At 42.7% G+C, this 15,894-nt stretch overlaps 1 protein-coding gene across 3 annotated transcripts in view; it reads left to right on the top strand.

The window, feature by feature from the left end:
• TMEM41B (transmembrane protein 41B) overlaps nt 1-11,197 on the top strand; it is a 34,833-nt gene extending 23,636 nt beyond the window's left edge. The window contains exons 4-8 of one of the 3 annotated variants that reach the window (XR_004664994.3): nt 3,682-3,775; nt 4,409-4,513; nt 5,622-5,760; nt 8,268-8,487; nt 10,805-11,197. Coding sequence is in view for 2 of the 3 variants with exons in the window: in XM_024930880.4 (XP_024786648.2) it covers nt 3,682-3,775; nt 4,409-4,513; nt 5,622-5,760; nt 8,268-8,437 (508 nt within the window). In the remaining variant the exon portion in view is untranslated. Of the gene's footprint in view, nt 1-3,674; nt 3,776-4,408; nt 4,514-5,621; nt 5,761-8,267 lie in introns of those variants that run through there. The other 2 variants (XM_024930880.4, XM_034932124.3) reach the window with 2 other exon arrangements.
• Nucleotides 11,198-15,894: the final 4,697 nt, after the last annotated feature.

The raw sequence follows: 15,894 nt of genomic DNA, 5'->3' as shown, positions 1-15,894 counted from the left end.
TCCACCTGCCTCAGCCTCCCAAAGTGCTGGGATTACAGGTGTAAGCCACCGCACCTGGCAGAAAAGGAATTATTTTAATGATATTAAAATATTCGGACATTGAAAAATGTGGGTTTTTTATTTTTATTTATTTTATTGATTTATTTATTTTTTGAGACAGAGTCTTGCTCTTGTTGCCCAGGCTGGAGTGCAGTGGCGCGATCTGGGCTCGCTGCAACCTCTGCCTCCTGTGCTCAAGTGATTCTCCTGTCTCAGCCTCCCGAGTAGCTGGGACTATAGGCACGTGCCACCATGCCTGGCTAATTTTTTTTTTTTTTTTTTTTTTGAGACGGAGTCTTGCTCCGTTGCCCAGCCTGGAGTGCAGTGGCGTGATCTTGGCTCACTGCAAGCGCTGCCTTCCGGGTTCACGCCATTCTCCTGCCTCAGCCTCCCAAGTAGCTGGGACTACAGATGCCCGCCACCATGCCCGGCTAATTTTTTTGTATTTTTTTAGTGGAGATGGGGTTTCACCGTGTTAGCCAGGATGGTCTCGATCTCCTGACCTCATGATCCGCCCGCCTCGGCCTCCCGAAGTGCTGGGATTACAGGCATGAGCCACCGTGCCCGGCCTAATTTTTGTATTTTTAGGAGAGATGTCCTTTTACCATATTGGTCAGTCTGGTCTCAAACTCCTGACCTCAGGTGATTCACCCGCCTTGGCCTCCCAAAGTGCTGGGATTACAGGTGTAAGCCACTGCACCTAGCCTATTTTTATTTATTTTATTTATTTATTTATTTTTGAGATGGAGTCTCACTCTGTTACCCAGGCTGGAGTGCAATGGCACAATCTCGGCTTGCCACAACCTCCGCCTCCCGGGTTCAAGCGATTCTCCTGCCTCAACCTCCCAAGTGTCTGGGACTACAGGCGCGCACCACCACGCCCAGCTGATTTTTGTATTTTTAGTAGAGACGTGGTTTCACTATGCTGGGCAGGCTGATCTCGAACTCCTGACCTCTTGATCCACCTGCCTTGGCCTCCCAAAGTGTTGGGATTTACAGGTATGAGCCACCGCGCCCAGCCTTATTTTTATTTTTATTTTTTTTGAGACAGAGTCTCACTCTGTTTCCCAGGCCAGAGGTCAGTGGCATGATCTCGGCTCACTACAACGTCTGCCCTCTGGGTTCAAGAGATTCTCGTTTCCCAGCCTCCTGAGTACCTGGCATTACAGGCATGAGCCACTGTGCCTGGCCAATTTTTGTATTTTTATTAAAGACAGGGTTTCATCGTGTTGGCCAGGCTGTTCTTCAACTCCTAGTCTCAAGTGATCCACCCTCAGCTGCCTAAAGTATTGGGATTACAGGCGGGAGCCACCATGCCCAGCCTGAAATATGTTAATATAGGGCATCATAACACTAGTTTCTCTACTTTGTTTTTTTTCCCCCAATTTCAGCTGTAATTTTAGGTTTCCTTTTCAGAGAAGTAGGAATTGCACCAAATTTTGGGAAAGGAAAAAATACAGTTGCGTTAAACAATAACAACAAAAACAACAAAACACTTCCTGGGAACTTGTCCTCATTTATTTCTGCTTCTCTCAATTTCCTCAAGGGAAAATTTCCATTTATCTCCTTTCATCCTTTGGAGTCTTGCTTTCTTTTCTTTCTTTCTTTTTTTTATTATTATACTTTAAGTTCTGGGGTACATGTGCACAGCGTGCAGGTTTCTTACATACGTATATGTGTGCCACGTTGGTTTGCTGCACCCATCAACTTGTCATTTACATTGAGTATTTCTACATTTATATATGTGTGAAACTATCCATAATATGATGTTTTGTTTTGTTTTGTTTTTGAGATGGAGTCTCGCTCTGTTGCCAGGCTGGCGTGCAGTGGCGAGATCTCGGCTCACTGCAATCTCCTGCCTCCCGGGTTCAAGCGATTCCCCTGCCTCGGCTTCCCGAGTAGCTGGGACTACAGGCGCCCACCACCACACCCGGCTAGTTTTTTGTATTTTAGTAGAGACAGGGTTTCACCATGTTGGCCAGGATGGTCTCGATCTCCTGACTTTGTGATCCGCCTGCCTCGGACTCCCTAAGTGCTGGGATTATAGGCATGAGCCACCCCACCTGGTCCATATAGTACAATCTTAACCCAAAAAGTATGTGTGTGTGTGTGTGTGTGTGTCTGTGTGTGTGTGTGTGTGTTTTGTTTTTGACAGAGACATGTAGGAGACAGGTGGAAAATTTGAGGCTGATGAACCAAAGAGAATTTCGAGTTTTTAGTACTATATGTGGTTGATACTTGAAGCCATGGAAATTGCCAAATTTATCAAAGAAAAGGGATTGTGTGACTAACAGAATGTTAGAGAAATTTCAGAGTTGAGGGCAAAGAGAAAAATCTAGAGAAGAAATTGCCTGTAATGTAGAAGAAAAAGTACAGTTCACTGAAGCCATGTTTCATGCAGGATGAAGTCTGATCCTATGCAGGGATCACTGAAAGGTGACTATTGAGAAAAAGTTATTATTGGCTGTGAGGAAGTTTCAATAGCATAGTGGAATAGTAAAGCAGGTCACAGGGAACGAGGAGAGAATCTCCTCTGAGGAAGTGAAGATGAGCAGTAGCTGGATAGGATACCCTGGTTGAGGTTGTTTTTTAAGTTATAGACAACTGAGTAGTTTTGTAGAGGAGGCATCCTGTGAAAGAGAACAGAGTTGAAGGTGAAAAAACCCAGGAGGAAGGAGGAGGAGATTGAAATGAGAACATGAGTAAAATGGGAACTAGAGAAAAAGGAATAGTTAATGAGTGAAGATAGATGGAGAGATGTTGAGGGAATTCACTTTGACTTGTGAGTAAATCATATTAGAGGGGAAAAAGGTTCAGATCCAAACTGGGAACGACAGGAAAGTAAAAAAAAAAAAATTCTATTTTAAAAACAAGATTTGTGGCCCGGGTGTAGTCGCTCATATCTGTAACCTCAACACTTTGGGAGTCCAATGTGGGAGGATCGTTTGAGCCCAGGAGTTTAAGACTAGCCTGGGCAACTCAGCCAGACCTCATCTCTACAAATAATAAAAATTGGTGTGCTGACACACGTCCGTGATCCCAACTACTTGCAAGGCTGAAGTGGGAGAATTGCTTGAGCTTGGGCATTTGAGGCTGCAGTGAGCCATGAGTGCGCCACTGCGTTCCAGCCTGGGTGACAAAGCAAGACCCCTTCTCAAATAAGATTTGTGACTTTTACTATATTTTGTAATTTCTATTCTTATTTTTCTTATTTTCTTTTATTCTCTTGTAGTTCCTATTCCTTTAAAATGAGTAGTGACTTTAGGTAAACCTTCATAGTTAAATTAGAAATAATTGTATGTACATGATTTCCCTGAAAACATTTGGGAGTAAAATAAAATGTATTAGAGAAGCACTAAAAGATTACGGAAGACCTTTTCTTTTTTCTTTTGTTCCTCCCCCAAAGTGCCCGGTTCCTCTCTATCTAGAACATACGGATTTTTGTCTTGGAAGCCTTTTAGTAGCACACACTTACTAGTATTTATGATACTGTTTAGTAAATGGTCAACTTAGAGGCTAGACCTTTGGATATAATCTCATTGTATGATAATTTTAGTATTTATACTTTTTTCCTGAAATGTTACATTTGTCTTTTAAAATTCTACTTAATTATGTTCTAATCCTTAACTTAAAAGTTACCAGCTTGCAAACATTTGCTATTCCAGGCTCTATATTTCTCAGTATACTCTCAGGGTTTCTTTATCCCTTTCCACTAGCCTTATTTCTTGTTTGTTTGGTAAGTATGAAAAAATAAAATGGGGAGACTGAAAAAAAAACAATAGAATGATGAGGATGATGATGATACTTTAATCCTACTAGTCTATGTAAGCATAAACTCATTAATTGAAGAGGAGTTAATGTTAAAGTCCCTCCACAAGGAGGTGTTATAATTTGTTTTTCCCCCAGAACAGACCAATTATAGACTTAGTTGCATTTATAAGCTATGTTTTAGCTTTTCTTTCCTATTGGATTTTGTAACTGCGACAGTCCAAGGAGTGTTGGTGAGCACAATGAGTTAAGTCCCAGAGCCAGAGGTGGTGTTTTCAAGCTTAGGAACTGGGGGGTCGGGGGGAGGGTGGGGGGGAGGTGGAAATTGGCTCCTGAAATTTTATTCTTAGGCTAAAGCCTAGCATTAATTATTTGGATATAGTCACTAGGTGTAATCACAAGTGCCAGTTTGTTTTAGCTGATCTCATTTGAGGTACATTTTGGTCTGAGAAAGTACTAGATCATCTCTGCACAAGAGATGTCATGCAGAGTACCCTCCCCACCTCTGAAAGAAGTAAATTAATTGAGCTTTTTACTTAGGTGAATAAATCAACGTAAGACGGAAAAATACAAAATGCTTATGGCTTCTTTTGTTTTCCAGTGTTCTGGACTTGGTGCCTCTTTCTGTTATATGCTTTCCTATTTAGTTGGGAGACCAGTTGTATACAAATACCTAACAGAGAAAGCAGTAAAATGGTCACAGCAGGTAAACATGTATTTTTAAATTATTTGATGTAACTCTTTGTTAATTGGAAGGTCTGTGTTTAGTCCCTACATGAATTAACTACATGTATTAACCCAACATAAATTAATTCCTAAGTTAACTCAAGTAATAAGAATTATCTTCTGACCAAATAAAAATGGGTGGTAGGCAAATATGAATGTTAATAATTTCAAATACAAATGTTTCAGACCTGTGATGGTAATTTTAATTCTTTATCTTAGTAAATTTAATCAGCAGAGAAGTCAGTGTGAATATAAAGGCATCCACATAATTAGATACCTATCTGTTTTATGTTAATGCAGTATTGTGTGCATCTGTTATGGAAACACTTGTATCAGCCAACTCCCAGTGCATTTTTTTCTTTTCTTTTTTTGAGACGGAGTCTTACTCTGTCACCCAGGCTGGAGTGCAGTGGCATGACCTCGGCTCACTGCAACCTCTGCCTCCTCGGTTCAAGCATTTCTCCTGCCTGCCTCAGCCTCCCAAGTAGCTGGGATTATAGGTACATGCCACCACGCCTGGCTAATTTTTTGTATTTTTAGTAGACACAGGGTTTTACCATGTTGGCCAGGCTGGTCTCGAACTCCAGACCTCAGGTGACCCACCTGCCTCAGCCTCCCAAAGTGCTGGGATTACAGGCATGAGTCACCACTGGCCTTTTTTGATGATTTCTTTTCTTTTTTGAGTCAGAGTTTCGCTCTTGTTGCCCAAGCTGAAGTGCAATGGCGTGATCTTGGCTCACTGCAACCTCTGCCTCCCGGGTTCAAGCGATTCTCCTGCCTCAGCCTCCCAAGTAGCTAGGATTTCAGGCGCATGCCACCATGCCCGGCTAATTTTTTGTACTTTTAGTAGAAACGGGTTTCACCATGTTAGCCAGGCTGTTCTCGAACTCCTGACCTCAGGTGATCCGCCCGCCTCAGCCTCCCAAAGTGCTGGGATTACAGGCATGAACCACCGCGCCAGCCTGATTATTTCTATTGGGTATACTCTGAAGTATCAGGAATGAGAATTTGAAATAAGGTGTTTATATTAAGCAACTTATTTTGAAGTTGTCCTCATCTGATGCTAATTCTTTTCTTTCTTATGACAGGTTGAACGTCATAGAGAACATCTCATTAACTACATTATATTTTTGAGAATAACACCATTTCTGCCTAATTGGTTTATTAATATCACATCTCCTGTGATAAACGTGCCATTGAAAGTTTTTTTTATTGGTACTTTTCTAGGTAAGCCCTCTGGTTCTTGCTGTGTATGAGCTCACTGTGTACTTATCTAACAGTGTCCAGCTGGGCTAGATTACATGCATGCTCTCTGCAGATTATGCCAGCACCATCTAGAATTCTTGGCCACAAAGCCTGGCTGTATAAATAGATGCTCAGAAGTGTTTGTTGAATTGTGTTGATTTAGGTTATTTTTGTGTCGCCTCTTTAAAGGAGAACACTTTCTACTGTATATCGTTTTAATGATATAGGGTTAAGCAGGACCTATAACTTCCAGTCCCTCTAAGTGGAGAGGAAAAAAAATCAAATTGCCTTTTTTGAGCAATTTTCTCCTATGTCCCTTCCTCTTCCTCTCCCCCAAGTCTCGATCTGTCGCCCAGGCTGGAGTACAGTGGCATGATCTTGGCTCACTGCAATCTCCGCCTCCCGGGTTCAAGCGATTCTCCTGCCTCAGCCTCCCAAGGAGCTGGTACTGCAGGCACACGCCACCACGTCTGGCTAATTTTTGTATTATTAGTAGAAATGGGGTTTCACCATGTTGGCCAGGCTGGTCTCGAATTCCTGACCTCATGGTCCACCTACCTCAGCCTCCCAAAGTGCTGGGATTATAGGCGTGAGCCACCGCGCCCAGCCCTTTTTTTTTTTTTTTTTTGGTAAATGTTGCTTTGGCAAAATAGCTCCTTTGTTTTCTAATCAAGTATTGAAATGTTGAACTTGAATTTTCAGTAGAGAACTGATCCTATTTTTCCTTTTACTGAAACCAGCTTTTATTGTGGATGTTATCAAAAGTATGGAAAAAGCAAGGATCAACAAACTTTCTTGCTTTTAAGGAAATAATACTTGATTTTGAAATTAATCAGTGGACATGAAAATTACTTACATATTTTGTGAATTCTCATGATTCTTTGTAGGAGTGTTTTGCTCTTCTTTCCAGTTCGAGTTGAATTGTTTAGAAGTCAAAAATATGAGCAGATTTCTTACATATTGAATACCTATTAAAGCTTAAGTTAATACTTGTGAGAATATGTCTTTTTGAAAAGAATAACCAAAATCAATTATTTATTGCTACTTTAAAAAAAAAATTAGCTGGGCGCGGTGGTTCACGCCTATAATCCCAGCACTTTGGTAGGCCAAGGCGGGTGGATCACAAGGTCAAGAGTTCGAGACCAGCCTGGCCAATATGGTAAAACCCTGTCTCTACTAAAAATTCAAAAATTAGCTGAATGTGGTGGCAGGTGCCTGTAGTCTCAGCTACTCAGGAGGCTGAGGCAGGAGAATCACTTGAACCCAGGAGGCAGAGGTTGCAGTGAACCGAGATTGTGCCACTGCACTCCGGCCTGGGTGACAGCAAGACACTGTCTCAAAAAAAAAAAAAAAAAAAGAAAGAAGGAAAGAATGAAAAGAAAAAAAAATGGACAAACTTACATCAGCATGGGGAATTTTTAATTTTGTTAAATGTCATATCCATGGAATCTAAAGAGAGAATTTTTGTTTCTATCTCCATTTTATAGGTGAAAGCCAGAGATTTAGTTAATTGCAGCTTTGGCCAAAGTAATTTATTTCCCTTTGTTTTGATTTTTAGTGAAATGTCATCATTCTCTATGTACTTTTGTATACACTGCTCTCTCTACTCACACTTTGAGTATCTTGACCTTGAAATTGCTAGAACAGAGCACGTTTCTTTCTTTTTTTTTTTTTTTTTCTCTTTTTGAGACAGATTCTCTCTCTGTCGCCCAGGCTGGAGTGCAGTGGCGTGATCTCAGCTCATTGCAACCTCCGCCTCCTGGGTTCAAGTGATTTCTTCTGCCTCAGCCTCCCAAGTAGCTGGGATTACAGGTGTGCACCAACACACCCAGCTAATTTTTGTATTTTTAGTAGAGATGGAGTTTCACCATGTTGGCCAGGCTGGTCTCAAACTCCTGACCTCAGGTGATCTGCCTGCCTTGGCCTCCCAGGGTGCTGGGATTACACGTATGAGCCACTGTGCCGGACCTGTTTTTTTTTCTTTTAAGGTTTTTGATAGTCTGGGTGTGGTGGCTCACACTTGTAATCCCAGCACTTTGGGAGGCTGAGGTGGGCGGATCATCTGAGGTCGGGAGTTTGAGACCATTCTGACCAACATGGAGAAACCCCATCTCTACTGAAAATACAAAATTAGCCGGGTGTGGTGGCACATGCCTGTAATCCCAGCTACTCGGGAGGCTGAGGCAGGAGAATTGTTTGAACCCGGGAGGCGGAGGTTGCAGTGAGCCAAGGTCGCGCCATCGTGTTCCAGCGGAGGCAACAAGAGCGAAACTCCGTCTCAAAAAAAAAAAAAAATCATTATCCTTAAGAGGTGATTAGGAAAGATTGAATTCTTTATATGGAAGTAAACTTGAGCTTTAAATTCTTAATTTTTTTTCCAAAATGGAAATAGCTGTGTTGTTTTAAGAAACTTTATGCACACAGAACATTTTAATTTTTTAAAAACAATTGCGGTGGTTTTTACTGTATCTTTTTATATTTTATTTCAGGTGTCGCACCTCCTTCTTTTGTAGCCATTAAGGCAGGAACAACACTGTATCAACTTACAACAGCAGGAGAAGCTGTTTCCTGGAACTCAATATTTATTCTGATGATCTTGGCTGTTCTTTCTATTCTGCCAGCCATCTTCCAAAAAAAACTAAAGCAGAAATTTGAGTAAAAATAATCTGATTTTTAGTTTTGCTGTCATCACCATCTCAGGATTAACAGGTGCATCCATTTATGTTTTAAAATCACCTCTTCAGTAATTAAACAAGGAATTTGTAAAATAAAATTTCCTATCAGATAGTTAAAGTAATACATTTAAGTGACAAGGGGAGAAGAAAGTAAAAATGGAAATTGGTATACTGTGAAAAGTGCTATCAATAGTTAAGGTAGACATCTTAGACATCTTATAAATTATTATACCAAGGGTAGCTGTAGATAATAGTAGTGTGGTAGGAAATTGTTGATCCAGCTAATTCATTCAATTTAATTGAATATTTTTATCTTTAATAACTAAAACAGATATTTTTAAATTCTAGATTTTTTAAAGTAGTGTTGCAGGTTTTGTTAATGTTAGGCTTTTTTCAGAGCATAAACTGGAAAACTTAAAAAGAGATTTACATTTTCTTCCTCTTTTTTTTTTCTGTTTTGAGACGGAGTCTAGCTCTGCTGCCCAGGCTGGAGTGCAGTGGCGCGACCTCCGCTCACTGCAAGCTCCACCTCCTGGGTTCACGCCATTCTCCTGTCTCAGCCTCCCGAGTAGCTGGGACTACAGGCGCCCGCCACCATGCCCGGCTAATTTTTTTGTATTTTTAGTAGAGACAGGGTTTCACCGTGTTAGCCAGGATGGTCTCGATCTCCTGACCTCGTGATCTGCCCGCCTTGGCCTCCCAAAGTGCTGGGATTACAGGCGTGAGCCACCGCGCCTGGCCCATTTTCTTCCTCTTTTGAGGTAATGGATTTGTTTGGAGATGGCATGTTAGTAGACGACTGAATATGGAAAGGATATCAAGTTATCTATTTTGTTAATTTTATTTTTGTTTTTTATCATCTAGATTTTTATCATGGATTAGTCTGAAATTTAAAGTTCTGGCCAGTCTGTTTTCTTTTATCTTGTAGTTTTGACAGTATTTCCACTGTGCATATGCAAAATGGGTATTACATAACTGTATCATATTTGGTATTGATAATTTTTTTTTTTTTTTGAGACGGAGTCTTGCTGTTGCCCAGGCTGGAGTGGAGTGCGTGGTGTGATCTCGGCTCACTGCAAACTCCGCCTCCTGGGTTCAAGCGATTCTCCTGGCCCAGCCTCCTGAGTAGCTGGGATTACAGGTGTGTGCCACCATGCCCAGCTAATTTTTGTGTTTTTAGTAGAGACGGGGTTTCACCATGTTGGCCGGGCTGGTCTTGAACTCCTGACCTCAGGCTATATGCCCACTTCCACCTCTCAAAGTGCTGGGATTACAGGCATGAGCCACTGTGCCCAGCCTGGTATTGATAATTTATATTCAGATAATTTGTTATGGCTCTTTAATATCCCACAAGGGGCTCTAAAAAGCAAACATTCAAGAGTATGTAGTTTTTAGACATTAAGTTAATTATTTTAAACAGTGACAGCAAAACACAAGTGATTAAATATAGTTTATTTGTTCCAATGACTAAATTTTACCTCATTAATCTGGTCATTAAGGAATATATTTAATAATATTATGTAATTATTCTTTTTATGCATGATACACCTAGAAAAATGCCTTTTGTTTCTATTGATGGCTTTGTTGTTTGGAGCTACTTTTGATTACTTATTGCAGTTTCCCAATTTAGTCTTTACTTTATCTAACTCACAAAGTAAAATTAACTGATCACATGGCAACTACTGTATTTAAATAGTTCTGGAAAAATGAAAGTGCTTTTTGCTGCTTGGTAAATGGGTAATGCCCTTGATTCCTTGACTGTAGGACATAGCTGATCTAAAGTACTCTGTCAGTTTTACCTTCACCCATGACTGTCATTAGTTGTCAAAGTTGAAAAGTACTTTAGCTGTGACAAATCCTTGTATGTTTTTATTATGAGAGGTATAATCATCCTCAAAGCCTGTTTTTATTACATGATGTGGAGTGATTATTTTTTCTATCACAGTGTTAACAGATGGATTTTATTGTAAATACAAAGAAAATATATTGATTATTGTAGTATTCTTATGTCACCTGGCCTTTTGCGTGAGATTATTTATTATTTCTAGCAAGGCTTTCTTCCTTTCTTATTGCCCAGAGACTGACTGATACATCTTTTGTTATTTTTACACATACATTAAACATAGCCTTTTTGGACAAATTCACTAAATATTAATGTATAAAATGTAATTGAGTAAATTTTTATCAGAATTTTAAAAATAAAAGAGCTTAGACTCAGTAGAACTCAGTAGAAGCTTCACTATTTACTCCAGCGTGTGTAAATTGTACTTACTCTATTATCAGAGTATATTTACTGTCCTTACCGTTGATTCTTTCCCTTTGCTAATTTTTTTTTTTTTTGTTAATGGTAGCTGCGACTTTAGGTGGGGTATATTTTCTTCTCCTAAGAGAATAGACAGTTTTTCCAGATTCATCATCATTGACTGTCAAGAAAGGACCCTTCAGCAAGGCTGTACCCTCAATGCAGTTGATGGCCTGCCTGTCTTCACGGATTCACAGACTTGGCCTGATGCCACATGTAAATTCAAGCTTTGGCTTGTGGTAACAACCACAAGAAGACAAGCATCTGTGGTGCAGAGGCAAGCAGGCTAACTAGAAGTTGACAAGCTAAGAAAGTGAAACTGTTCTTTCTTAGTTAACAGTCTTTCTCTGGAGCTCTGTTATTTTGAGTATAATATTTCCACGACACTTAGTAAATGCAAGCTAAAATGTAATAATAATAAATTGTATTGGAGAAACCTAAATGTCACATTTGGGATTTATTTCATGGAAGTACTTACATTAAAAAACTCTGGCCGAGCAAGGTGGCTCACGCCTGTAATCCCAGCACTTTGGAAGGTCGAAGCAGGTGGATCACCTGCAGTCAGGAGTTAAAGACCAGCCTGGCCATCACAGTGAAACCCCGTCTCTACTAAACATATGAAAAATTAGCCAGGTGTGGTGGCACACGCCTATAGTCCTAGCTACTTGGGAGGCTGAGGCAGGAGAATCGCTTGAACCCAGAAAGTGGAGGTTGCCATGAGATGAAATTGTGCCACTGCATTCCAGCCTGGGCAACAGAGCCAGACTCTGTCTCAAAAAACTAAAAACAAACTCTTGGTTGAATAAAAGTATATTCTTAAATTTCGATGTACATTTTCACCACTAAGAACAATGAAATGGCCGGGCACGGTAGCTCACACCTGTAATCCTAGCACTTCCAGAGGCCAAGGTGGGTGGATCACCTGAGGTCAGGAGTTCGAGACCAGCCTGGCCAACATGGAGAAACCCCGTCTCTACTAAAAATAAAAAATTGGGCGTGGTGGTGTGCGCCTGTAATCCCAGCTACTTGAGAGGCTGAGGCAGGAGAGTCGCTTGAACGCGGGAGGCAGAGGTTGTAGTGAGCCAACATCACACCAGTGTACTACAGCCTGGGTGACAAAGTGAGACTCCATCTCAAAACAGGCCAGGCGCGGTGGCTCACGGCTGTAATCCCAGCACTTTGGGAGGCCGAGGCGGGTGGAGACAAGGTCAGGAGATTGAGACCATCTTGGCTAACATGGTGAAACCCCGTCTCTACTAAAAATACAAAAAATTAGCCCGGTGTGGTGGCGGCCGCCTGTAGTCCCAGCTACTAGGGAGGCTGAGGCAGGAGAATGGCATGAACCCGGGAGGCGGAGCTTGTAGTGAGCCGAGATGGCGCCCCTGCACTCCAGCCTGGGCGAGAGTACGAGACTGTATCCAAAAAATAAATAAATATTTAAAAATTGTTTTTTTGAGGTGGAGTGTCTCTCTGTCGCCCAGGCTGGAGTGCAGTGGCGCCATCTCGGCTTATTGCAAACTCCGCCTCCCGGGTTCACGCCATTCTCCTGCCTCAGCCTCCCGAGGAGCTGGGACTCGCGCCCGCCACCTTGGCCGGCTGGTTTTTCGCACTTTTAGTAGAGACGGGGTTTCATCGTGTTAGCCAGGATCGTCTCGATCTCCTGATTTAGTGATCCGCCCGCCTCAGCCTCTCAAAGTCCTGGGATTACAGGCGTGAGCCACGGTGCCCGGCTAAAATATTTAAAACTTGTAATTGTTGGCTTTTGAAGATTTTTTTTTTTTTTTTTTTGGAGACAGAGTTTCGCTTTCGTTGCCCAGGCTGGAGTGCAATGGTGCGATCTTGGCTCACTGCAACCTCTGCCTCCCAGGTTCAAGCGATTCTCCTGCCTCAGCCTCCGGAGTAGTTGGGATTACAGGCACGTGCCACCACTCTCAGCTAATTTTGTATTTTTAGTAGAGATGGGGTTTCTCCACGTTGGTCAGACTGAACTCCCGACCTCAGGTGATTCACCCTCCTAGGCCTCCCAAAGTGTTGGGATTACAGGCGTGAGCCACCACGCCCAGCCGGCTTTTGAAGATTCTAAAGCAATTTAAATTGTTTAGGTGCGGCCGGGCACAGTGGCTCAGGACTGTAATCCCAGCACTTTTGGAGGCCAAGATGGGCAGATTTCCTGAGGTCAGGAGTTTGAGACCAGCCTGGCCAACATGGTGAAACCCTGTCTCTACTAAAAATAACAAAAATTAGCTGGACGTGGTGGCTCACGCCTGTAGTCCCAACTACTCAGGAGGCTGAGGCAGGAGAATTGCTTGAAACCAGGAGGCGGAGTTTGCAGTGAGCACCACTGCACTCCAGCCTGGGCAACAGTGTGAGACCTTGTCGCTAAATAAATAGTTGAGGTAAGTATTTCTTTTTTTTTTTTTTTGAGACGGAGTTTCGCTCTCATTGCCCAGGCTGGAGTGCAATGGCGTGATCTCAGCTCACCGCAACCTCCGCCTCCCAGGTTCAAGCAATTCTCCTGCCTCAGCCTCCCGAGTAGCTGGGATTACAGGCATGCATCACCACGCCTGGCTAATTTTGTATTTTTATAGTAGAGACGGGGTTTCTCCATGTTGAGGCTGGTCACGAACTCCTGACCTCAGGTGATCCGCCCGCCTCAGCCTCCCAAAGTGCTGGGATTACAGGCGTGAGCCACCGCGCCTGGCCAAGTAAATATTTCTAGTACATACAATGAGTTGTTTATGAAGGAATCTTTTTAAAGTTCTCTGGCTTTTTGAAAATGTGTATAATCAAAAGGGCTGAAGCTTTCCTGATAATCATTCGGTGGCCATAGTTAAGATGTTTAGAAGATACATCTCATTGCAGTTTTCAGTATTCTCATTATTATTTTTCTTTATCTGGGACAAACTTAGTCTGGGTGACTTGAGGCAGGATATTGCTTAAGCTCTCATCCTCATTTTTCTCATTTAGAATAAAGAGGTCTAAGGTCCAGGATCCTTACAGCTCAGACATGATAAGATTCTCTGAAATTAATGAAAGATTAATAAGCTGCCCCCAATTCAGAATATTAAATTAAGCATACCTTGCTTTGTATAGCTTGTTTTACATCTTACAATATACTTTCACACACATTTAAGTAAATTAACTTTTTTACTTTTTTGAGACAGAGTCTTGCTTTGTCATCTAGTCTGGAGTGCAGTGGCGTGATCTCAGCTCACTGCAACCTCTGCCTCTTGGGTTCAACCAATTCTCCTGACTCAGCCTCCTGAGTAGCTGGGATTACAGGTGCCCGCCATCGCGCCCAGCTAATTTTGTATTTTTGGTAGAGACAGGGTTTCCCCATGTTGGCCAGACTGGTCTTGAACTCCTGACCTGGTGATCCACCCCAACTCGGCCTCCCAAAGTGCTGGGATTACAGGCATGAGCCACCGTGCCCAGCTAATTTTGTGTTTTTAGTAGAGACAGAGTTTCACTATGTCGGTCAGGCTGGTCTGGAACTCCTGACCTCAGGTGATCCACCCGCCTCGGCCTCCCAAAGTTCTGGCATTACAGGCATGAGCCACGGCGCCCAGCAGCTTTTCTATTTAGTAGAGAAATGTTGGATTTGATAAATGAGGATGGAAGACAAGAAAAGAATGAAGTAGAGGTACAGGAGGAAGCCATGTGATGAGACAGCACAATGAATGTTGACTTTCTGGTTCTGAGAGTCTTGTGTTCTGCTATTTGCTAGCAGCACGCTGGGCAACATAGCCCTACTGTTAGCTCATATGGTGGTTTTGGATGAAGTAGAAAAGGATGTCGCTGGGCATGGTGGCTCATGCCTGTAATCTCAGCACTTTGGGAGGCCAAGGCGGATTGCCTGAGCTCAGGAGTTCAAAACCACCCTGGGCAACATGGTGAAACTCCATTTCTACTAAAAATACAAATAATAATAATAATAATAATAATAATAATAATACCAGGGTATGGTGGAGCACTCCTGTAATCCCAGCTACTTGGGAGGCTGAGGTGAGAGAATCGCTTGAGCCCGACAGGCCGAGGTTGCAGTGAGCCAAGGTCGCACCACTGTACTCTGGCCTGGGAGACAGAACGAGACTCCATCTCAAAAAAAGAAAAAGAAGATGCCCCTTTCTTTTTTCTTTGTAGAGATGGGAGTGGGGGTGCTGGGTCTCACTGCATTGCCAAGGCTGGTCTTGAAATTCTGGGCTGAAGCAATCCTCACAGCTAGGCCTTCCAAAGTGCTGGGACTACAGGCACGCACCACTGCGCCTGGCCAGGTGCCTCTTTCTTAAGATATTTTACTGCCATCTGTTGGAAAACTGTCGTCAACCATATAAATTAATAATGAGTACAATGATGGTGTCTCATGGTACCATGTACACAAATATGAGCAGCAGCTCTGCCTGTCAGCTGCAGGGCCCCTGGGGCCAGGTTACATATGCTGATAACTCACAACTTGAGTTTAGCAAACCTTGAGGGTGGCAGGCAGGAGTTGAGCCAGCAGGCCAAGGAGTGGCCCAGCTATATCACCCCAGGGTCCCAGCCTCAAAGGTGGTCAGTTGAGTTGCTTCTCACTTTATTGTCTTGCCCGTGGCAGCCCAGGTAGGTTGTTTTGGTGGGGGCTTTTGGCAGTTCCAACGTTTGTCAAAACCTACTACATGGGAGTGGTGTTTTTTCTAGGTAAAGTTTGTATAGGCTTACCAGAAAAAATCTATGTATTTTACATTTCACAGGAATTATATTACCTTTTATGGTCCACATATCTGTATTAATTACAAGATCTGGGACCAGGAGCAGTGGCTCACACCTGTAATTCCAGCGCTTTGGGAGGTCAAGGCAAGCAGATTGCTAGAGGCCCAAAGTTACAGACCAGCCTGACCAACATAGCGAAACCCCGTCTCCACTAAAAATTTAAAAATTAGGCCAGGCGTGGTGGCTCATGTGTGTAATCCCAGCACCTTGGGAGGCCAAGGTGGGTGGATCACCTGAGGTCAGGAGTTTGAGACCAGCCTGGCCAACATGGCAAAACCCTGTGTCTACTAAAAATACAAAAATTAGCTGGGTGTGGTGGCATGCACATGTAATCCCAGCTACTCGGGAGGCGGAGGCAGGAGAATTGCTCAAACCCCGGAAGCAAAGGTT

This window comes from Pan paniscus, chromosome 9 (genome assembly GCF_029289425.2).
Source record: "Pan paniscus chromosome 9, NHGRI_mPanPan1-v2.0_pri, whole genome shotgun sequence".
Taxonomy (NCBI): domain Eukaryota; kingdom Metazoa; phylum Chordata; class Mammalia; order Primates; family Hominidae; genus Pan; species Pan paniscus.
Note: the sequence above shows the minus strand (reverse complement) of the source record. Positions and strands in the feature narration are given on the sequence as shown.